Source organism: Onthophagus taurus, chromosome 8 (assembly GCF_036711975.1).
Source record: "Onthophagus taurus isolate NC chromosome 8, IU_Otau_3.0, whole genome shotgun sequence".
NCBI lineage: Eukaryota > Metazoa > Arthropoda > Insecta > Coleoptera > Scarabaeidae > Onthophagus > Onthophagus taurus.
Window position 1 is genome coordinate 5,627,390 of NC_091973.1, and position 18,938 is coordinate 5,646,327.

Sequence of the window (18,938 nt, forward strand, 5' to 3'; positions counted from 1 at the left end):
GACTGGCCATGACTATATATGCGCTACACAATTTCTTTCTAGTGCAAGATAGATTTCCTTTTTTTATCTCCTCCAGCTCTGTTTCGTATCGATTATACACTTCCGATTAAACAAGATTGAATCAAGATTTCTTTTAGAAATAATTATTTTTTATTAACTTAAAGAAATATAGTTTAAAAAATTTCTATTTGACAAAAACCATAAATGATTTTTTTCAAAGAAACCATAACTAAAATAGTAATTTACTGTAAATGTTGTTATTAGTTTAGCAGGTCGTTTTTTTGTGATCATTAAAGAAGGTAGGATCCGAGTGAAAGCGGTGATTCAACGGGAACAAGAAGTTGGAGGAGTAAGACGAAAGAGGTGAACAATAGTAATCCGAGTTGACACGGTTCGGCGGAGACTTAAAAAAAAGGTAGCAGCCGCCTACCTCCGGGAGTCCGAAAACGGTCACTTTCACTTTGCCGGACCAGGATGCGAGAAGAAAATATAGTTTAGAGGAATTTCTCCTCCGTAGTTTCGTAACGCCCTGACTCACATTTCGGGAAGAACTTTCCTTCTAACGTCTATCGATTCTCTCGACCGGCTTGTGTGTGAGGCCGTGAGGTGAAGGTCTAGTTTAAGGTTCGCTCGACCCACTTCAAGGTGATCCGGAGAAAGTAATACGGAGGCGCTAATACAGAGTTTCCAAGATATTTACACTCGAAGTCAAAAGTGAAGTGCTTCAATATTACCAAGCAACAAAAAGCTTTCATCTACTTTTACATTTTTATGTATATTACAAAAAAAATAGAACTAATTTCAATTGCTGACTGTTAGAAAGCTGATAAAAATCCGTCAAAAACGTGTGCCAAGGTCATATATAGCTATAGAATCCGGATACAGCTTTAACCTAGATTTCTCTATTTCTCGGTGTGTCTCTTGACTCCGCTCCGTAACAAGGTTCCGAACAATTCCCCGTCGGAACGCGTAGAGTTGATTTAATACCGTTAATCGTCGTTGATTTGGAGACACTTTCATCGATTCGTTTGCGTCAACGCCGATCCGGTTCACAAAATGTATGCAAACAATGCACCCACGAATCCAATCAAGCTTCAAAAACTGTGTCGCATAAGTAAAACATTACTAACGTGAGTTTTACATACAATCAAAACGATGTTTGAACCATCGCGTTCCGAATGCTAATTCAAACAATTAACATGCTTCTGATTTACAACTCGAACCTAAACGTGTATAAGATATTATATTTTCATTATCACTGTCAAACACAAATATTTTATAAATGATCATAATGATTATGTAAGTTTATGTAATTTTAAGTAAACGTGGTTATTAGAAATGAATTAACACTGATAAAAGGAAATACGTCAAGGATGTTATAGTGTTTCTCACATTTCTATTGTTCTTATAATATGTATGAAATTGTCGTGAACAAGACATGACACGTTGTGGAATAATTGCGTTACGAAAACTGAGGAAAAGAAATTAGCGGCGACAACACCGGGTGACGTAAATCGGCTTTCACTTATGCACAATATAGCGCCCATATACTCATAATAAATGCGGTACCCGGATGTTTTGGAAAGTAACAATGACTAATCGGGTGACATAAACGGTTTTCTTGTGCAACACCCCGATAACGATATTGGATGGGGTCCCGGATTTTGGTGGCGAAATGATGGCTATCGATCGCCATACTTTGGCATACTTCCATCGAAGGGGGAACAATAACTGACGCGGCATATGGCAGGTACGATTCCGCTTTATGCCATTTCTAGAATCGACTTTAACGATTTTGGGTTACTTTCTAGAATTTAAAAGAATTATTATTATAATATAAAGTAATAAAAGCTTTTGTACACTTTGTTTCTTTTATTGATACCAAAAATATTATTTTTTATAAATTCGATCAGTCGTATGAAATGTCTACGAAGAGGAAAATACTTCGTTAGGTTGGCAAGATCTAAAAAGAGATCGGAAAAGTTGTGTAACCAACAAAAGGATTTTATTTTTCAATTCAAATGCATTTCAGAGTAAATAGATTTTTTAATATAAATAAATAAATTAAATTACAATCGATAGCTTTCAAACGTTATTATTAAAAATAGGGTTCATAATGAAACCAACCTTGCATCGCGACCCTAAGGATTGTACCCCGATAAACAACGATATCAAATTTCACCGTGCAGTCCAACATCTTGCTCGGTGAAAAGTTAAAAATCAAGAATCTGATGCGATTAACAGCAGGGCAGTGGCATAAAACATAGTTAAGTGTCTCCTCATCCTCTGCACATAGCAATCGTGCTAGACCCAATTGAGGTGTGTTTTTAATCGGCAATGCCCAGTAAAGACACCCATTAGAACACCCATTGACAGTGGCGATGTTAATGAGACATATTCCAGGAGAACTGGTTCACAGTAGGCGAGGTGTCTCTGCAGCCCACAGCAGCACACCAACTGCTGATTCTGGTCCCAAAAATGCTTTAAGCTGCCCTCTCGTGCTAGCTCATTGCCAGCAACCCCAGAATGACCTGGGACCCAGATCAGAGAAACTCTCTTTCTTCGATCTTTTACAGTCATTAACGAGAGCCAACACAGCGCCTGGAGAGCGTCTTGACTGTCTGAGAAAAATCGTACTGTCATGTTCTTCACCCCTCTCTCGAGAAGGATTTTACACCCATGTCAATAGCAAATACCTGTGCTTAGAATACAATGCAATACAACTTCATTAATATCAAACATAAAAAAATTGCTCAACTTAAAATTTTTTATAACCTATCCTCTAGCAATCTTTTATGACCCCAAAAGACATCATATTTCAATTCTAATCCATTTCGGAGAAAAGAATTTTTAACATATTTTTATACTCAACAACTGCATAATTTGATTAATAATCAACTTAGTTAACTTCATTTCACTTTTTAAAACATTATGTCATTATTGATTCGACCTGCATCGACATGTTGTAAAAAAATTCTTAGCAGATAATAAGAATTACAACAAAAATTTCTTCATTTATTGTTTTGTTTCGTTGATGAAATCTAATGGAGGCAGAAAATCTCGAAACATTTCTTGGGTATTTCAAAATGATTCACTTATAAGCCGCAAAAGAAAGTTATATTCCGGTTGAAATTGAAGTCGAAATAATAAGATCCGGTATGGGTCTTATAGGTGTTTTATATACAAAAATTAAATTTAAAAAAAAAATTATTCAAGATAAGTTAATTTTAAATAATGTTATTGTTATACTAAAAATAACAAAATTAAGAATTATGTTAACTAAATATAGTTACTTATATAAATTTTTTTATAATTGTTTTGAAAGAAAGTGTCAATTTGAAGATACAAATATAAATTGTAAGTATTAAGTTGTTTATTGGAGATGATTTTGTTTGGTTGCTGGGATTCATCGTCATCCAAGCGAAGAACCATTGCCGGAGTGGGGCCAACTTTCACATGTATATATATAAAACCAAGACAGGAAGATTTTATATTACTTTTCACCAGTCCGGCGGTGTGTGGCGGCTGTTGTCGCCGGATATGTGCTAGTTAGTGTCAGTGATAACCCCAAGGAATCTTAGTGTCGGAATATTTCCCGGATAACAATATTTTTGTGTCGGTGAGTATTAATCATATTCGGATGGAAGATGTCTTGATACGCGGCGCGTCTCTCTCTGTGTAGTTACCTGTATTATTGGGCACACAGCGTCTTAAAGTAGAACGAGTCAGTGTGTCAGGCGATCGTACACAGCCGCATCTCTTCAATTCGGACAAGCACCTTCGCGAAATGCAAATGTTTACTCAATCTTCTTTTATTGTTTTCATAAATTTTATCAACGGATGTCACATCTCCTTGACATGGTGTTGTTGTCAAAAACAATGGAAAGAGAAATTTTTCCTAAGGGACGCGGACGGCCGCCTCTCAACGAGCTTTCTAAAAACATAGATCGCCGGTCGGATGATCCACTTCCGCGGTCTAGATTTGCCGGTTCTTCTTAACCTCTTCCGATATTAAACTGATTTTTCTCATTACGTTAACTATTTTTCTCCTTTTTTGGCTTCTTTTATTTTATTTTTTGGGTTTCTAACCGAAAAAATATTCGACACTCGAGAAGAGAAAGTACGTTATCATCCGACCCCTTACATCCTGTTTTGGGTTACTTTTACACCTATAACATTTCGCGTTAATTACACCTTTCAACAAATTGTATTTTCACGCGTTGTAAACAAATTATACGACTCTTCCAAAAAAATAAAAAGTTTTTAATGAATTTTGAGAGAAGAGAAAGTACGTCTTAATCTGACCTCACCACACTCCACATTACATTTAGGTTACTTTTAATAACATTTCCAAAATTAAGTTTCGATTTAAACCTACTTCAGAAAAGTTTATGACATAATCTTTTTGCGAATTTCGTTTCCAAATTAGTAAAAACGTTATACTTTGTATCTGACCCTTTATGTACCTACATCCGGTTGTGGTATAATTTGAGGGGTTCATGTAATTTTGGCTCTTTTATCTTATACAATTTTGGGGTTATTTTTGCAAGCTGGAGTCCGCGGTACACTGAACTTACGACGAGTGTGTTAGTAGGTCAAATTCTGTCAGGTGCTAGCAGCAGTCTCTCTTCCACATCTGCCGCGGATCCCCACCACTTTTCTTTTTGTGAACCGCTTTCCTTTCTTTGATTGCAGGCATTTGATAGCGACGAGCCGCAAGAATGACCACGGCCGTGAAGCTGATCGCGCTGTTCGCGCTCCTGCTGCAGGTAAACCGCTTCTCTTCGGCGCGTCCTTGCGACGTCCTCACTCTTTCTGTCTTTGTCTTGTTTAGAAGAGCGCCGCCGAGGCGCCCCTTTCGGACTCAGCCTCCCTTCCGGCGGAACATCGCAACCTCTACGGGCCTCCCTTATCAGGAGCTGGATATCCTGGCACTGGACTCCTACAGGACGTCGGATCCCAAGGTGAAGAAGCTTGGCCGTTAGCTACACCGGAAATGCCGCAGATTAAGGGCCTCCAAGTTCAATGTGAGAAGACTCATATGAGGGTGAACATCGAATTCGACCGACCATTTTACGGAATGATCTTCTCCAAGGGTTACTACAGTGATTCACATTGCGTCCATTTGAAACCTGGAAAAGGACAACTCAGCGTAAACTTCGAAATTTATTTGAACAGTTGTGGAATGTCTTCTTCGGGTAATCATAACGCCGCTAGTTATGGAGGTCCAACCCCGAGTGGAAGTTATGTGGAGAATACTATTATTATTCAATACGATCCTTACGTCCAAGAAGTTTGGGATCAAGCAAGAAAATTACGTTGCACGTGGTACGATTATTACGAAAAAGCCGTCACATTTAGACCTTTCCAAGTCGACATGCTCCATGCGGTTACTGCAAACTTCCTCGGCGATAATTTGCAATGTTGGATGCAGATTCAAGTAGGAAAAGGACCTTGGGCTTCTGAAGTATCTGGGATCGTGAAAATCGGTCAAACCATGACGATGGTCTTAGCGATTAAAGATGATGAGAACAAATTCGATATGTTAGTAAGAAATTGTGTTGCCCATGATGGAAATCGAGCTCCAATTCAACTCGTAGATACAAATGGTTGCGTCGTTAGACCGAAAATTATGAGCAAATTCCAAAAGATAAAGAACTTCGGCTCCTCGGCTTCCGTAGTATCATTCGCATACTTCCAAGCTTTTAAATTCCCAGACTCGATGAACGTACACTTTCAATGCGTTATTCAAGTCTGTAGATACAATTGTGCAGAACCGAAGTGCGGTGGTCATGATTTGGGAATTGTTGGAGAATATGGACCGCCGCCTGGTAACGCTTTAGGAAGCGGAGATTTTGGAGCTCATACCGCGGGTCTTAGCGGAGATTACGGTGCTTCATTATTAGGAGAATACGGAGTTCCACCAGCTTATAATCCCGATCCAAGACATCCTTCTGGTCCATCCGGGGCATATTCTGAAAATCAACCCGACGTAGTCCCGGCTCCTCAAGCTCAAACATCTTCATCTACATCTAACCCACCAAATCCTTCATCCCCTGCTCCTCAAGCACCTCAACAAAGCAGCAACGACATCCATCTTCCTCCACCTCCACTACCAGGACATCATTCGCCATACAGTACCGTTAAAAGAAAAGGAGTTGCTGATGAATTTGAAGGAAATTTGGCTACAATCGGAGGAAGACCAAGATCTGTAGAAAACCTCTCGGATCTTCAAGGAGTTAGGAGGAGGAGAAGCCCGGAAGTGTTAAACTTTGTCGTGAGCCACGTTTACAAACGAGAAGCACAAGATATGACGGATGTCAATACTAGCCGTACTATTCAAGTAGTAGCTCCGGGAGACGTTAATTTCGCATTGAATCCACCTCAAAGTAACGAAACTGTCGTCATACAATCTGCATCATCGGATTCGGAAACAATTTGTATGTCGGTTCCAAGTTTTGTAGCCGGTTTGGTCATGTTGCTATTGGTGCTTATCGTGGCGAGTCTGGTGGCTGCGTTTTTGTTCGTGAGGGTTAGGGCGATCGATCGCAAAGGGGCATCGGCCTTTCTTGGTGCGGCCGCCTACGACAACGCGGAGTTTGTGAAAGTGTCTAACTGAAATCGCGTGAAACTGCCGTTCCGGTTTCGAACTTTCCAAAGATGTTCAGGAAGACCGAATTTCGCGAGTGACAACGCTCGATCACGGACTCTCTCTCCCCGAACTACCCCATTAAAGAAAATTCCCCGCTAATTTATTTAAGTTATTTCTTTTATTTGATTATTTGTTATTATTTATTTTTGCAGATTTCGAGCATTTCCGATCTATTTTTTTGTTCAATCTTTTCATTTTTTTTTGCGAGATGAATAGGCTCACTTCTTTCCGACGACACGCGAGCTGAAGCTAGTCTACTGTAGTTAGATTTTTTTTAGGAACAACAAAATGTACATACTGTGTAAACGTATATGAAATACTCAAAATGTAATTAATTTATTCGCTACATTATCCGGGCTGCTACTATTTTTTTTTGTTTTTTTTTTAGAACTGTATATGCTCGTACGATCGAAAGAATAAAATAATTAAAAAAATAAAGATCTTTTTTAATCGTAGCCTTTTATTTTGAATTTTTCCTATTGTTAAAACGGTACTTTTCGAGTAAAAACGTTTTTAAAATTATGGCACTCGATTCGTTACCGACTTCTAAGCGTTTATATATGTAAACGTTCAACCATCTAAACGTTTAAACACCCAAACGTTTTAACGCTTAAATAATTTAAACTATGGAAGCGTCTAATTATTTAAATTGGTCGAAACCGGACTTTCTGAGGCTAAGATATATATTTTTTTACTTAAAACTATTTAGAGCTATTTAGAGCGAAAAACGATTCCGAGATCGAACTACATATTCAGCTACGCCTCGTTACGACCCAAGGAGTAAATGAGTACCAATTAGGAAACCCGTGTAATTTATACGGATGAATGAATAAATTTTTTTTATTATTTTCTTTTTCGTTATAAAACCCACTTAAGATGAGGATATGCTAACATTGTAACACGGTAACACCGATTCTACCAAATTTTCGAAAGTATGTTTTAAGTACACAATTTTATCATTTTGAAAATTGTTTTATTTAATTAAATCATATAATTATGTTGTATTTTATATGATTGTTCCTTAATGAGTACAAAAAAATGTCTGGTGTCGCCATCTTGTTGTGGAAGGGGTGTACCTAGTTAGTAGCTGGTGAAATTGTAGATGTCGCTAATGTTGGCGTTACCTGAAACGGGTGAGTAGTGTTTGTCTACTAAACAGATATACAGTATGTTGTTAATTTATCAAAAATAATTAATAAAGCGACTCCGAACAAACGTAAATAAGTGTTTAAGTAGGTCTGTGGGATGTAAACAACCAGTATATAATGGAAAAGTCGACGATTCGCGCGCGATACTCGATAATCGACGTGAATTACCATGGGTAATTGAATTCTTTGCTTTTATATTTCAAAATGGTGGGTGTCGCCTATTTATTATTTATTTATTTCGTTCAATTGGTGAATTGCGACGTCTGCCCAAGCATTTGTAAATGTTTGGGCAACTTGGTGCACTGTGATAAGAAGAACCTAACAATAGTACCGGATAATATACCAGACTGGGTGGTCGAACTGTAAGTTATATTGTTTACCTTTTGCACCTGTTTGTTTTTTATATGTTTTAAACAACGGATTTCGTTATCTTTCACGGAAACATCTACGTAATATCAATTTTAATCTATTTTTATACAATTACACTTAAATTAAATTTTTAAAACAACAAATAAAATATTTATTAATTAAATACAATTAATATTTTAATTACCAAATTTGTTGTTGATGATATATAAATGATATATGACGATTTAAACTATTAAGTAGTAGGAGTAAAATTTGATATTTTAGAATTGGCTGCAGATATTGTTTTATTGACCATAATTCAATTGATCCTAAACCTAATTAATGGGTTAAATTGTTATATTGTGGTGTCTTTAATATTTTGGAAATATAACTCTTTCAGCACTGAAATAGTTTGGCTAAGAAAAATTCTTTTTATTAATAATTTATGTTTTAGGTAAAGTATTATATTGCTCTTAAAAACCTGCATAGTGGAAGATTGCTTCAATTGCACCTAGGAGATAGAAAATGAACAATTACTAGCATCAGTACATGCAGTTGAAGCAAAGAGAAATCATATAAGGGAAGGTTGTGGCGTGGATTGCTTCTTTTTGGACATTCTAGCATTCCTGTGTGCAGTTGTTAGAATTACTTGGGAATATATTTAAATTGTTCTCAACATTCATATATGGCAAAATATGTATATAAATGATATTAAAGAACCAAGACACAGTTTTTCTTTAGAAAAAAGTTGTAGCAAATTTACCACATAAATTAAAAATATTTTTATACATACAGAGTGTTCTATAACAAAATACTGACATATATATGTTATATTAAATAGAATGATATAGTTTTTATTGCGTATTCTGATTCTACACACAAAAACATGTTGACTTTTATAAGACATGTAGACACCTAATGCTTTTAGTTTTTGAGTTATATTAATTAGAAGCTTCTTTTAACAATTAACACTATCTCCTTTAAATCTGAATTGCTCAGTGAGCGGTTGCGCTAGAACGTTAAAAATTGATATAGTTTCTCCTTGGATATCCTCAAATCTCATACAGGGTGTTAAAAAATGTAACGACTGTTTTACAAAAAAGTCGAAAATTTTAAATGGTACACCCCATTTTTGATTAGCTTATTAGATAGAGAATTTAATTCACTACAAATCTTCAGTACATGTCCCTATACCTATCAGTTCCAGTTTTTGAGATAATATATCATCCAGGATGTATTTGGTCTACCACTCCTTTTTTTATGTTGAGTTATACATATATTTGGCAATAGTCGTATATACGCTTGGTTTCAAGCTCTTTCCTGCTTTTCTCTAATTTGCAATTAACTTCATTCATCTAGTTTTGTGGCGATTTATTGCCGTTTTAAATAACTCACCAAAACGTTCATCACTGCAAGGTTACTTCTCTTTGTAGTAAAAGAAGTTGTGAAATATTATTTCTAATAAATAAAAATCGTACTTTTTGTTTGAATAAACATTAATTGCAAACATTAATTATTAATTGCTTGACGAAAAACAGATTTTGCATTAATTTTTGTACAAAACATATTTATTTTGGTGCTTTAATAATAAGTTGAAAAGGTGAAAAATTGAAATTCTTTGGCACTGTTCCTAGCTAAAACACGGAGCACAACAAACTTCACTGCAGGTACTAAAACTGAAAATATTTCGAACAAAAACCTCTCAAACCAAGATAATAATAACTGAAGCGACAACACACGATGTTATTCTTACCTTCTCAATTTTTAGGAAATGATTAGTAGTGCTGAAAGAGTTATTTTCTATTATTGCCTAAAATTGATATCATAAAACTTGTAATTAATTTATACGTATTTTTTTAGTAATTTAAATAACAACAACATTGAACAAATTTCCGCCGAGAATTGGGAGAATTTACGAAACCTTACGGAATTAAAATTGAATAGAAATCAAATTGGAACACTTAATATAAATAGCTTTAATAATTTAACTAAATTAAAAGTCTTGTAAGTGAAACCTTTTAATAACAATTTTAATTTTAATTAAAAAAATTTTTTTTTAAGGGAATTAAATCGAAATTCTCTCGAGAATATAGTTGCCTTGAGTTTTAAATCCCTTGAACAGCTTAGAACTCTTAAATTAAAGAAGAATTCTATAGGGCAATTACGTGATGGTGCCTTTTTTGGGTTGGAAAAAATGCAAACATTGTGAGTTTATGTTAAATTTTAATTTTGAATTAATAATAAGCTAAAAATGAGCAAAAAATACGTCCTAGGTGCTCAAGCTTAATTAATATAATATTGTATAATATAATACAAGCCATTTATAGATTTCTAGATTATAATAATATCGAAGTAATATCAAAAGGGTGGTTATATGGCCTACAAAAATTAAAAGAATTGTCTATAAGTAACAATAAAATTCGTCAAATAGAATCGGAGGCGTGGGAATTTTGTCAAGAATTAACAAACCTGTAAGATATTTTTGCACTAAATAATTAAAAATTATCATTTTTTAATTAATTTTAGCGATTTATCAAATAATCGCCTTGAATCCATCAAACGAGATACTTTTAAAGATTTAAGTTCTCTTAGAAAATTAATTCTAAACAGTAATAACATCTCATATATCGATGAATCAGCGTTCGAACACACACCGCGTTTAGAAGTTTTACAATTAAATAAAAACCAATTATCTTGGTTGATTGAAGCTGGAAACGAATTTTTTAAAACGCTAGAAAATCTTTCTGTTGTTACTTTGACCCATAACAACATCAAATCGATACATAGAAAAGCATTTGATGGATTAAAGAATGTTAAAAGTATCGATTTGTCCGATAATAACATTAGTTCGATTCAAGATGGTGCCTTTAAAGATATGCAACTTTTAAATAAATTAAAGATGAATACAACTATGTTGGTTTGTGATTGTAGCTTACAAGGATTTCAAAAGTGGCTTAACCACAGGCAATTGCCTGTTGATGCTGTATGTAATTACCCAGAAAAATTACGAAATTTTGCTTTAGTAAATGTTTCAGTTAATAATTTAACATGTGGTAAGCACATTTAATAAAATTTTAATTGCTAATATTCATAATTATGTAATTTGTAGGAGATAATCCAAAACCTAGATTAACCGAAGAACCAGATTCAGAAATTATGGCTTTAAATGGCGGAAATATAACTTTGAGTTGTTCCGCTTTTTCAAGTTCGCCGAATCTTACGTTCATTTGGAAAAAAGATAACTTCGACTTAATTAATCCATCTGTAAGAGAAAAGGCCGTTATCGATGGAAACAACACCGAAATTAAGTCGGAGTTAACCATCTTTAATGTGCAACGTTCTGATGCTGGAAAGTATCAATGTAAAGTCAGTAATAGTTATGGAACAACTCACTCGAAAAAAGCTTTAATCGAAGTCTTAAGTAAGTTTTGAAAAAATTTTACGTTTTAAAATTAAATTGTTAAATTTTAGCTCGTCCAGTTTTTCATAAAGTACCTGCAAATGTGACAGTACAAGCCGGAAGCACTGTTCGTTTGGAATGCGCCGCAAACGGCGAACCTCAACCAGAAATAGCATGGGAAAAAGATGGCGGTGATGATTTTCCCGCGGCCAGAGAGAGACGAATGCACGTTATGAATACGGACTATGTATTTTTCATCATCAACACCCAACCTGCAGATTTAGGGGTTTATAGTTGTACGGCCCGAAATAAAGCTGGAACGATCGTCGCTAACGCCACAGTCACAATTGAAGGTAACAAAATAAACGTAAAAAAGTTTAAGATAAATTAATTTTATTAAAAATTTAGAGAAACCATATTTTGTCAAACCAATGATTGATAAAGAAGTTATGGTCGGTGAATCTGCGGTATTACAATGTAAAGCCGGAGGAATTCCAAAACCCAGTATTGAATGGTTAAAGGATGGACGACCAATTCGGGTTACCGAAAGACATTTTTTTACTGCCGAGGATCAATTGATGATTATTGTTGATACAAGCATTGGTGATGCTGGAACTTATGTTTGTAATTTAAACAACACTCTTGGACAAGACACCGCTTATAGTATTCTATCTGTCAAACAAAGTAAGTTATTCATGCCTATTTTTATGAAAATTTGCATACAGGGTTTATACAAATTGATATGTCATCATATGTCTAGATTGCACCATTTTTGAGTTAGTTCAGTTTTCATAATAAAAATAATTTTTCAAAGTTACATTCCAGTCAGGCCAAATATTCTCAGTATTTGCACAAATAGGACCAAAATTATATAGAGTGGTCATAAATTTGCGCCAAATTTTCTTATGTCGAAAAGTCGAAAAGTTAATTTTTTTAAATGGCAACTCAACTTTTTTTCTTCGCCAGCCTATTATATTATATGATTAAAAAAAATGATGAACATGCGAAACATGACTTTTGAAGATACAGACCATAGATGAGGTCTGCAATTACTAAAACATAATATTTAAAAATTTAAATACAGTAAAACCTCGATTAACGGACTAATACGGGGCAGGGGGTGTCCGTTATAGCCGAAAATCCTCTACATATAGAAAAACAGTCCCGAACACGTTTTTTCTGTTATAAGGCAAATATGAAACTTTAATACTTACCACAATTGAGGGTTATTCCAAGACCAGGAAGAGATATATAATATCAATTGTTTGTCTTATATATTTTTTTATTTATATACCTATACATATTAGTTAAACGAAAAACTTTACTTCTGATATGTATATACTTTAGTGATGGGAATACCGCTTATAATCGTGTCGCGCTCCAGGAACGGTCGCTACATAAAAATACCGTTCCAAAATACCGCTCCAAAATACCGCGACCTTGAACAAAAACATAGCTGGTTTCGTAGCAAGTTAGAAAAAATTATATATTCCCTTATATTATTATCATAAAATAATAATATTTTCAGATAGCGTGTAATTTTTTTAAATTACACGCTATCCGAAAATTGAAAAAAAAAATATATTAAGGGAGCCTTAAACGAATATCAATATAACGGCGTTTAACCTGACTGTCTTATATGTATAACGTTATAATATAACGTTCGGAATCGGGTATTTTAAAAATCGCGCCGGAATAGTACGTTCCATTAGAATAATGCTCCAAAATATCGTTCCTCAAATACCGAACCATCACTACAAATATGTAATATTAGTAACGTTCTGTGACGGGTATTTTAAAATTGCGTGGAAGCGGTACGCTCCTCAAAAATACCGCTCCAAAATACCGTTCCTCAAATACCGTCCCATCACTAACATACTTTGGTTATAAAATGATATTATGATGTACTGGAGGTCGAAGCGCTTGTTCAAACAATCAAGTTTCTTTGCATTTTTAAAGTTTGTTGTTCTTTTATGATTAACTCCCTAAAACTACGGAAATGTGCTCGATACAATATTATGTCCATATTATGCCCCGAATACAATATTAATTCGGACAGCTATTCATGACCGTTGCATTCGAATAGACAACTCTGGGAATACCCGGAGTTTTACTTTTAATACAGAACATCGCATGGAGAAACTCGGGTTATAAATAAAATTAATAATAATAATTAAAAAAAATAAATTAATTAATATTAATTATAATACATTCGTACCCGAATGTCGGGTACGATCGATGATTGACGTTGATCGGTTTATATTTAAATACGTACTGTTATCTATTAAACATATTATATTAATAATATTACTTACAAATATTTTAAATTTTTATACTTAGCGGAAATAAATTTTATTTTATTTCAAATTAAAAAATTTTCCATTATTAAAAATAGCAAAGGTGCACTTCTTTTTTATTTTATGCAAATATTTTTTTTGAACAATTAAAATTAATAATAAATGTAAATAATTTATTTAAAATTTGTATTTCTGAAATGTATACAATAATTAGTACTATAACTGTTAAAGTATTTTTTTATGCGTAAAAAAATATTTGCATAAAATAAAAAAGAAGTGCGACTTAGTTCGTTACGATGGCCTATCATAAATCACGTAGCTTGACGTGATTTTTCCCAGCGATAATTATTGCCAGTACTATTTCTCACGGTCGTAAAAACCATCAGAAATATACGACGGTCATAAATAAAAATCGGGCAGACAAAAACAGGATCGAAAATGAAATTAAAATTATTTTAAACCTATTATTTCTTTACAATTTGCAATAAAGGTGTGTTCCTTAATGCGGCCCTTAATGAGAAATCCCGTTTTTGTCCGTTTTATTCCCACAGAAATAAAGAGACGGAGTTATAAAAACCGATTATTGTAGATTGTTATCTATACCGTACTTGTTAAAGGTTTATAACTTCTAACAATTTAAATTATTTGAAATTAAAACTTCATAGAATCATTTATGAATAATAGATGATAATAATAATAAATAATAATGATAAATGGTGTAATTTAGACATATGATTACTTATATCAAATTATATTAAATTTTCGGTATAACCGGAAGTTGCAGAAAACTTAAAATATTTTAGCTAAAACGAGTTCCTCGAATAAAGCCTGAATGCAAATTTTCACAAAAATAGTGAATAATACATATAAAAAAAATTAAAAATTTTTGATTTATTTTTAGATGGAATAACAGAGAGTGATAAATTAGGTATAATAATAATAACAGTGGTGTGTTGCGCTGTTTGTACATCAATAATATGGGTAGTAATAATTTATCAAACGCGACGTAGAATAAGTGTGCCTCAACCAAATGTTTTGCAATTGGAAGCAACAATTGTAGATTATTCCGAAAGGCCTACGCAATTTAACGATAACATTTCGGAACATTCTTCATGTAAAGATAGCGGAACGGGTGACTCGGCGAAACGTAGTAATGACGATTTATTACCGGAATCTGAGTATCCGATATTTATTGATGGCACCACGACGAATGACAGTAAGTGTGAGACGATGCGTAGGGCTAGTTTGGTGTATTTGTCACCTGAAATAAGGTACACGACGCCATTGCTTCATTCGGACGTATCGTATACGGTATCCACGAATCATGATCGATCGTTAACAAATATAAACGAGGTGGAAACCTCTAAAGATGAGGCTAAATTAGAATGAGGGTTCAAAAAAATGAAAGATATTCGTATTAAGTATTTTTAGTCTAAAAATGTATTGGAGCAAGTAGTATTACTCTGCAATGTTTTTATTTGATTACATTATTTCCTACGGATTGTAATGTTTCTACTTTACTTAGTTCCTGAGTAATGTTTAATGACGTTTTTCTTTTTTTTTTTTCGACTGTTATATGATTAAGGATTTTTTTTCTTTGTAGAGCGGGCATTGTTATTTATAATTATTATTGCTGTTATTTTTATGTTTTTTTCCTTGTGAGAAAAGAAAATCTTATTTATTTATTTCCTTTAATATATTTAGGTTTAGAGAATTGGACGTTAATGAGAAAAAATTCGTCCGGGTAAATGAAATATTATACTAATTATAAGTCTATAAATGTTTAGGTGGATTAAGAGTACAAACCAATTATTACGACATTTTTGTATATAATACAGAAAGAGACGCGTAGCCATCCCTTTATTTATATAGACTAAAAAAGATAAAAGTTCCTTTAGAATTAATTTTTTTCATTTCACTTACCGATTGCGTATTATTTTTTTTTGTTTCCAGAACAAGGTTTTTTATTAGATAGAAACATACGATATAAATAAAATTTGTTTAAGCCATTTTACGGACAGAGTATATATATAATATATATTTATACAACTCGCCTAAAGAATTAATCAAGAATATTGCAGAATTGCCTATATATTTTTTATTGAAATAGAATTGTATTGTATATTGACACAATATTTGATGCTTTAACTAGGTTAGGATGCATATGTTAAGTTTTATTTAAGTGGTAGTTGTTTAAGTTTCACCAAGTCATTTTTATTGTAGCCATCCCTTCATCCCATCCATTTTAGCAGCTCAATGCATTTACATGAACACAAAAAAAGAATACACGTTACACTTGCCGTTGGCGATCAATCAACATTTCTTTAATCCGTCCGTAAATATTCAGAATTTACAAAACATAAATACTCTTATCATCATGTAGCAACGGCTGCTTCATTTTTTTTAAACACGTCCATCTCTGTAGATCATGACCAGTTTTATGTATTTCTAATAACAAAACATCTATACAAGTATTCTGTATATAAATATATTATGCATATATATAATTATTATATTTCGTCTGTCTGTATGTGTATAGAACTATTTACTGATAGTATTAAGTTTACCTCATTGTGATCACTGTATTTGTTTTTTTGTCTTTTTTACAATATAGTTCTTGTATTTAAAATATTTTATTTAGTACAATTTTAATCTTCATCTCCAAACACGGATTCTTCACCTCCTCGATTATGGGCCATCGCTTGAATTTGCGCCAAAAAGTCCTAAAGAAAAGATTGTAGTAAAAAATTAAAATTTTTGTTTTAAATTTACCACGTTGCAAGACCAATTCGCTGGAGGTGCCAAATCATTTAAATCTACATCATCAATCGTTTTTATTTTTGGTTTGGATTTTAAATTTTGATCAATAAATTCTTCTTTCACCAATTTCCTTTTGAGTAATTCATCGTTTAACTCTTTCAAAATCATTTTTTGCGCCCGAATTTGTTCTTTTAATTGTTCGTATTCAACGTTTGTTGGATCATCTTCTGGGTCTGACTCTAAATCGCTGCCTAAAAAGGATTTTATTAATTATTATTATTATTTTAAGTTAATAATTATTACTGTGAATTGATATTTCGTATTGCTCATCTTCTGCTAGATCATCAATGTCGTCGTATCGAAATGTTTTAATTGTTTTTTGCTCCTTGGAGATAACTTCTTCGGGAATCTCTTTGGATTTAGTTTTGATGGGTTTTTTGTTGTAATTATATTCGTGTTGTAATATTGAGAGCAAACTGGAACATTCCAAAAACAATTTTTCTAAATCGTTTAGTTGGTTTCTTATTATGTCGTCGTTTGTTAGCGTAAAAATGGATTGTTGGGTTCCAATACAGGCGTGGTAAGTTAATTGCAGTGATTCGAGGAGTTTTGAGACTGTGATGAGCGAATCTGTTCGTACGAAACTCTCGTTATGTCTCAATTGGGGTGGTGGTAATTCATATGTTGCTTCTTCAAGGGAATTTTTCATGTCTTTGTATTTTGAGATAATAAATTTTTCTGAAATTGGGAGAATTTTCGATAAAACATGTTCTGGTTGAGTGGATAAAGCTACACTGATTCCAAGTAAATAAGTTGATGTCGCCAAAATGTAACACATTTGTAATGTCTATATAAAAAAATTTTATAAAAATAAGAATTGTTTATTATAAATGTTTTATTTTCACCTTAAATTGAGATGAAGCATCTTCTTGGACATCCCAATGTATTTTTCCATATAAATTTAAATTGCAAACATTCCATAGTTGGTCAGGTATAAACTCCTTTATATTTAATAATTGCTCATGCATATGATTCACTAAAACATCCATTTCAGCAAAAATATTTTTAACAAATTCTGATAATTTTATTTTAATCGGTGTTTCGATAACTATTTTAGTTGCATCACTAAAAGAATTATTTAAAGCAATGTAAGATATATTATATAATTATTTACTCTAATTTACTTAAAGCTGCAAGTCTTCTTTCATAATACTTTTGAACACCTTTATTGAAATCAGAAATTTTCCTAAACGTTTTTGTTAAATTCTCAAACCTCTTAATACATCCTTTATATTTAAAATACCTAATTAAGTCTTTGGCAAAAATGGCACTTAAAGGCAAAGATGACAATACGACCGGAAATACTGATTCTAATAATCCGCTATAAATGCACCCACATATTAAAGAAACTGATGCTATTTTCCAGTGGGCCCCATTTGATTTTAACTTAGGCGAGGTTAAATATTGATGCAACAACTCTACATGTTCATCAACCAACATTCCGCATTTAAAAACGCAGTTTATGTGGTGTTTATACACCTAAAATGGATCGAAAATCGTGTTAATTTAGTCACCAAATTAAAATGTGGTAAACTTACCTCCAACTGATTTAAAGTTATCATCTTACAAAAAACTAACCAAAAATGATTTATTTACTTCTGTAGTCAAGGTGTCGGCATATTTTAAGTTACCTATACTTTACAGAAGTCTTATTTAAATTGAGTAGATGGATATAATGATAGATGGCTCTGAACTTTTTAAAATTCAACTTAATTGGGAATTGAGGCATTAATATAGAATGATTTTTGATTCTATAAATTAAAATATAATTACAAAAAATTTGGATGAAATAATTAATGTGTACTTAATAAATTGATTGGGGATGTGGTTATATTTAGTGATCAAACCATGTCTGGCATATAACCCATTAAGATATTGATTATAGGGAGTAAACGCAGGGCCGGAGCATAATCCATTATACGCTTCCGCTTAGCGAAACAATTCCGTTTTATTTTGTTAATAAAGGTGGGTTAAATTAAATTTCTATCCAAGCCTTCGTTTTCGATGGCGAATCTGCGGTCGAACGGAGAGTTCCGCGGCGCCGAATAATGCGGTCTCGCGGGACTTGGATGCGATAGGAACGACATGCATTATTCAAACAACATTCAATTATAGCTTAAATTATATTCACCCCTCCGGTAATGGTGACGGAAAAATATAATAAATTTATGTCCGGCAAAAGTGGCCGCCGCGCGCTTTATAAACCCGCGTACCGCTTTTCCCCAGTCACAATAAACTCATAATTGGCAAGAAATATCGTTCGGGATAACAAC

At 33.4% G+C, this 18,938-nt stretch overlaps 3 protein-coding genes across 5 annotated transcripts; 2 read left to right on the top strand and 1 right to left on the bottom strand.

The window, feature by feature from the left end:
* Positions 1 to 3,505: 3,505 nt before the first annotated feature.
* On the top strand, positions 3,506 to 7,102 carry LOC111425341 (transmembrane protein dusky-like). Its single transcript, XM_023059309.2, has 3 exons — positions 3,506 to 3,619; positions 4,696 to 4,769; positions 4,835 to 7,102. The coding sequence occupies exons 2-3, from the start codon at positions 4,722 to 4,724 to the stop codon at positions 6,617 to 6,619; spliced, it is 1,833 nt and encodes a 610-aa protein (XP_022915077.1). The 5' UTR covers positions 3,506 to 3,619; positions 4,696 to 4,721; the 3' UTR covers positions 6,620 to 7,102.
* A 678-nt stretch (positions 7,103 to 7,780) lies between these two features.
* On the top strand, positions 7,781 to 16,476 carry LOC111425340 (leucine-rich repeats and immunoglobulin-like domains protein lambik). The gene is made up of 9 exons (XM_023059308.2): positions 7,781 to 8,162; positions 10,009 to 10,152; positions 10,210 to 10,353; positions 10,476 to 10,619; positions 10,675 to 11,201; positions 11,258 to 11,569; positions 11,620 to 11,901; positions 11,957 to 12,232; positions 14,747 to 16,476. Exons 1-9 carry the CDS (start codon positions 8,005 to 8,007, stop codon positions 15,232 to 15,234), a joined length of 2,475 nt encoding a protein of 824 aa, XP_022915076.2. The 5' UTR covers positions 7,781 to 8,004; the 3' UTR covers positions 15,235 to 16,476.
* Positions 15,929 to 18,280, bottom strand: LOC111425344 (uncharacterized). Of its 3 annotated transcripts, XR_011641469.1 has the most exons (7): positions 18,204 to 18,280; positions 17,780 to 18,144; positions 17,511 to 17,730; positions 16,909 to 17,452; positions 16,618 to 16,856; positions 16,413 to 16,568; positions 15,929 to 16,293 (listed from the first exon to the last, which is right to left on the bottom strand). XR_011641469.1 is itself a non-coding variant. In XM_023059318.2 (6 exons), the coding sequence occupies exons 1-6, from the start codon at positions 18,225 to 18,227 to the stop codon at positions 16,494 to 16,496; spliced, it is 1,464 nt and encodes a 487-aa protein (XP_022915086.2). In that variant the 5' UTR covers positions 18,228 to 18,280; the 3' UTR covers positions 16,318 to 16,493. The 3 variants fall into 3 exon arrangements, 2 of the variants coding, with proteins under 2 accessions (XP_022915086.2, XP_022915085.2); XM_023059318.2 differs by lacking the exon at positions 15,929 to 16,293 and having other exon boundaries at positions 16,318 to 16,568; positions 16,621 to 16,856; XM_023059317.2 differs by lacking the exon at positions 15,929 to 16,293 and having other exon boundaries at positions 16,318 to 16,568.
* Positions 18,281 to 18,938: the final 658 nt, after the last annotated feature.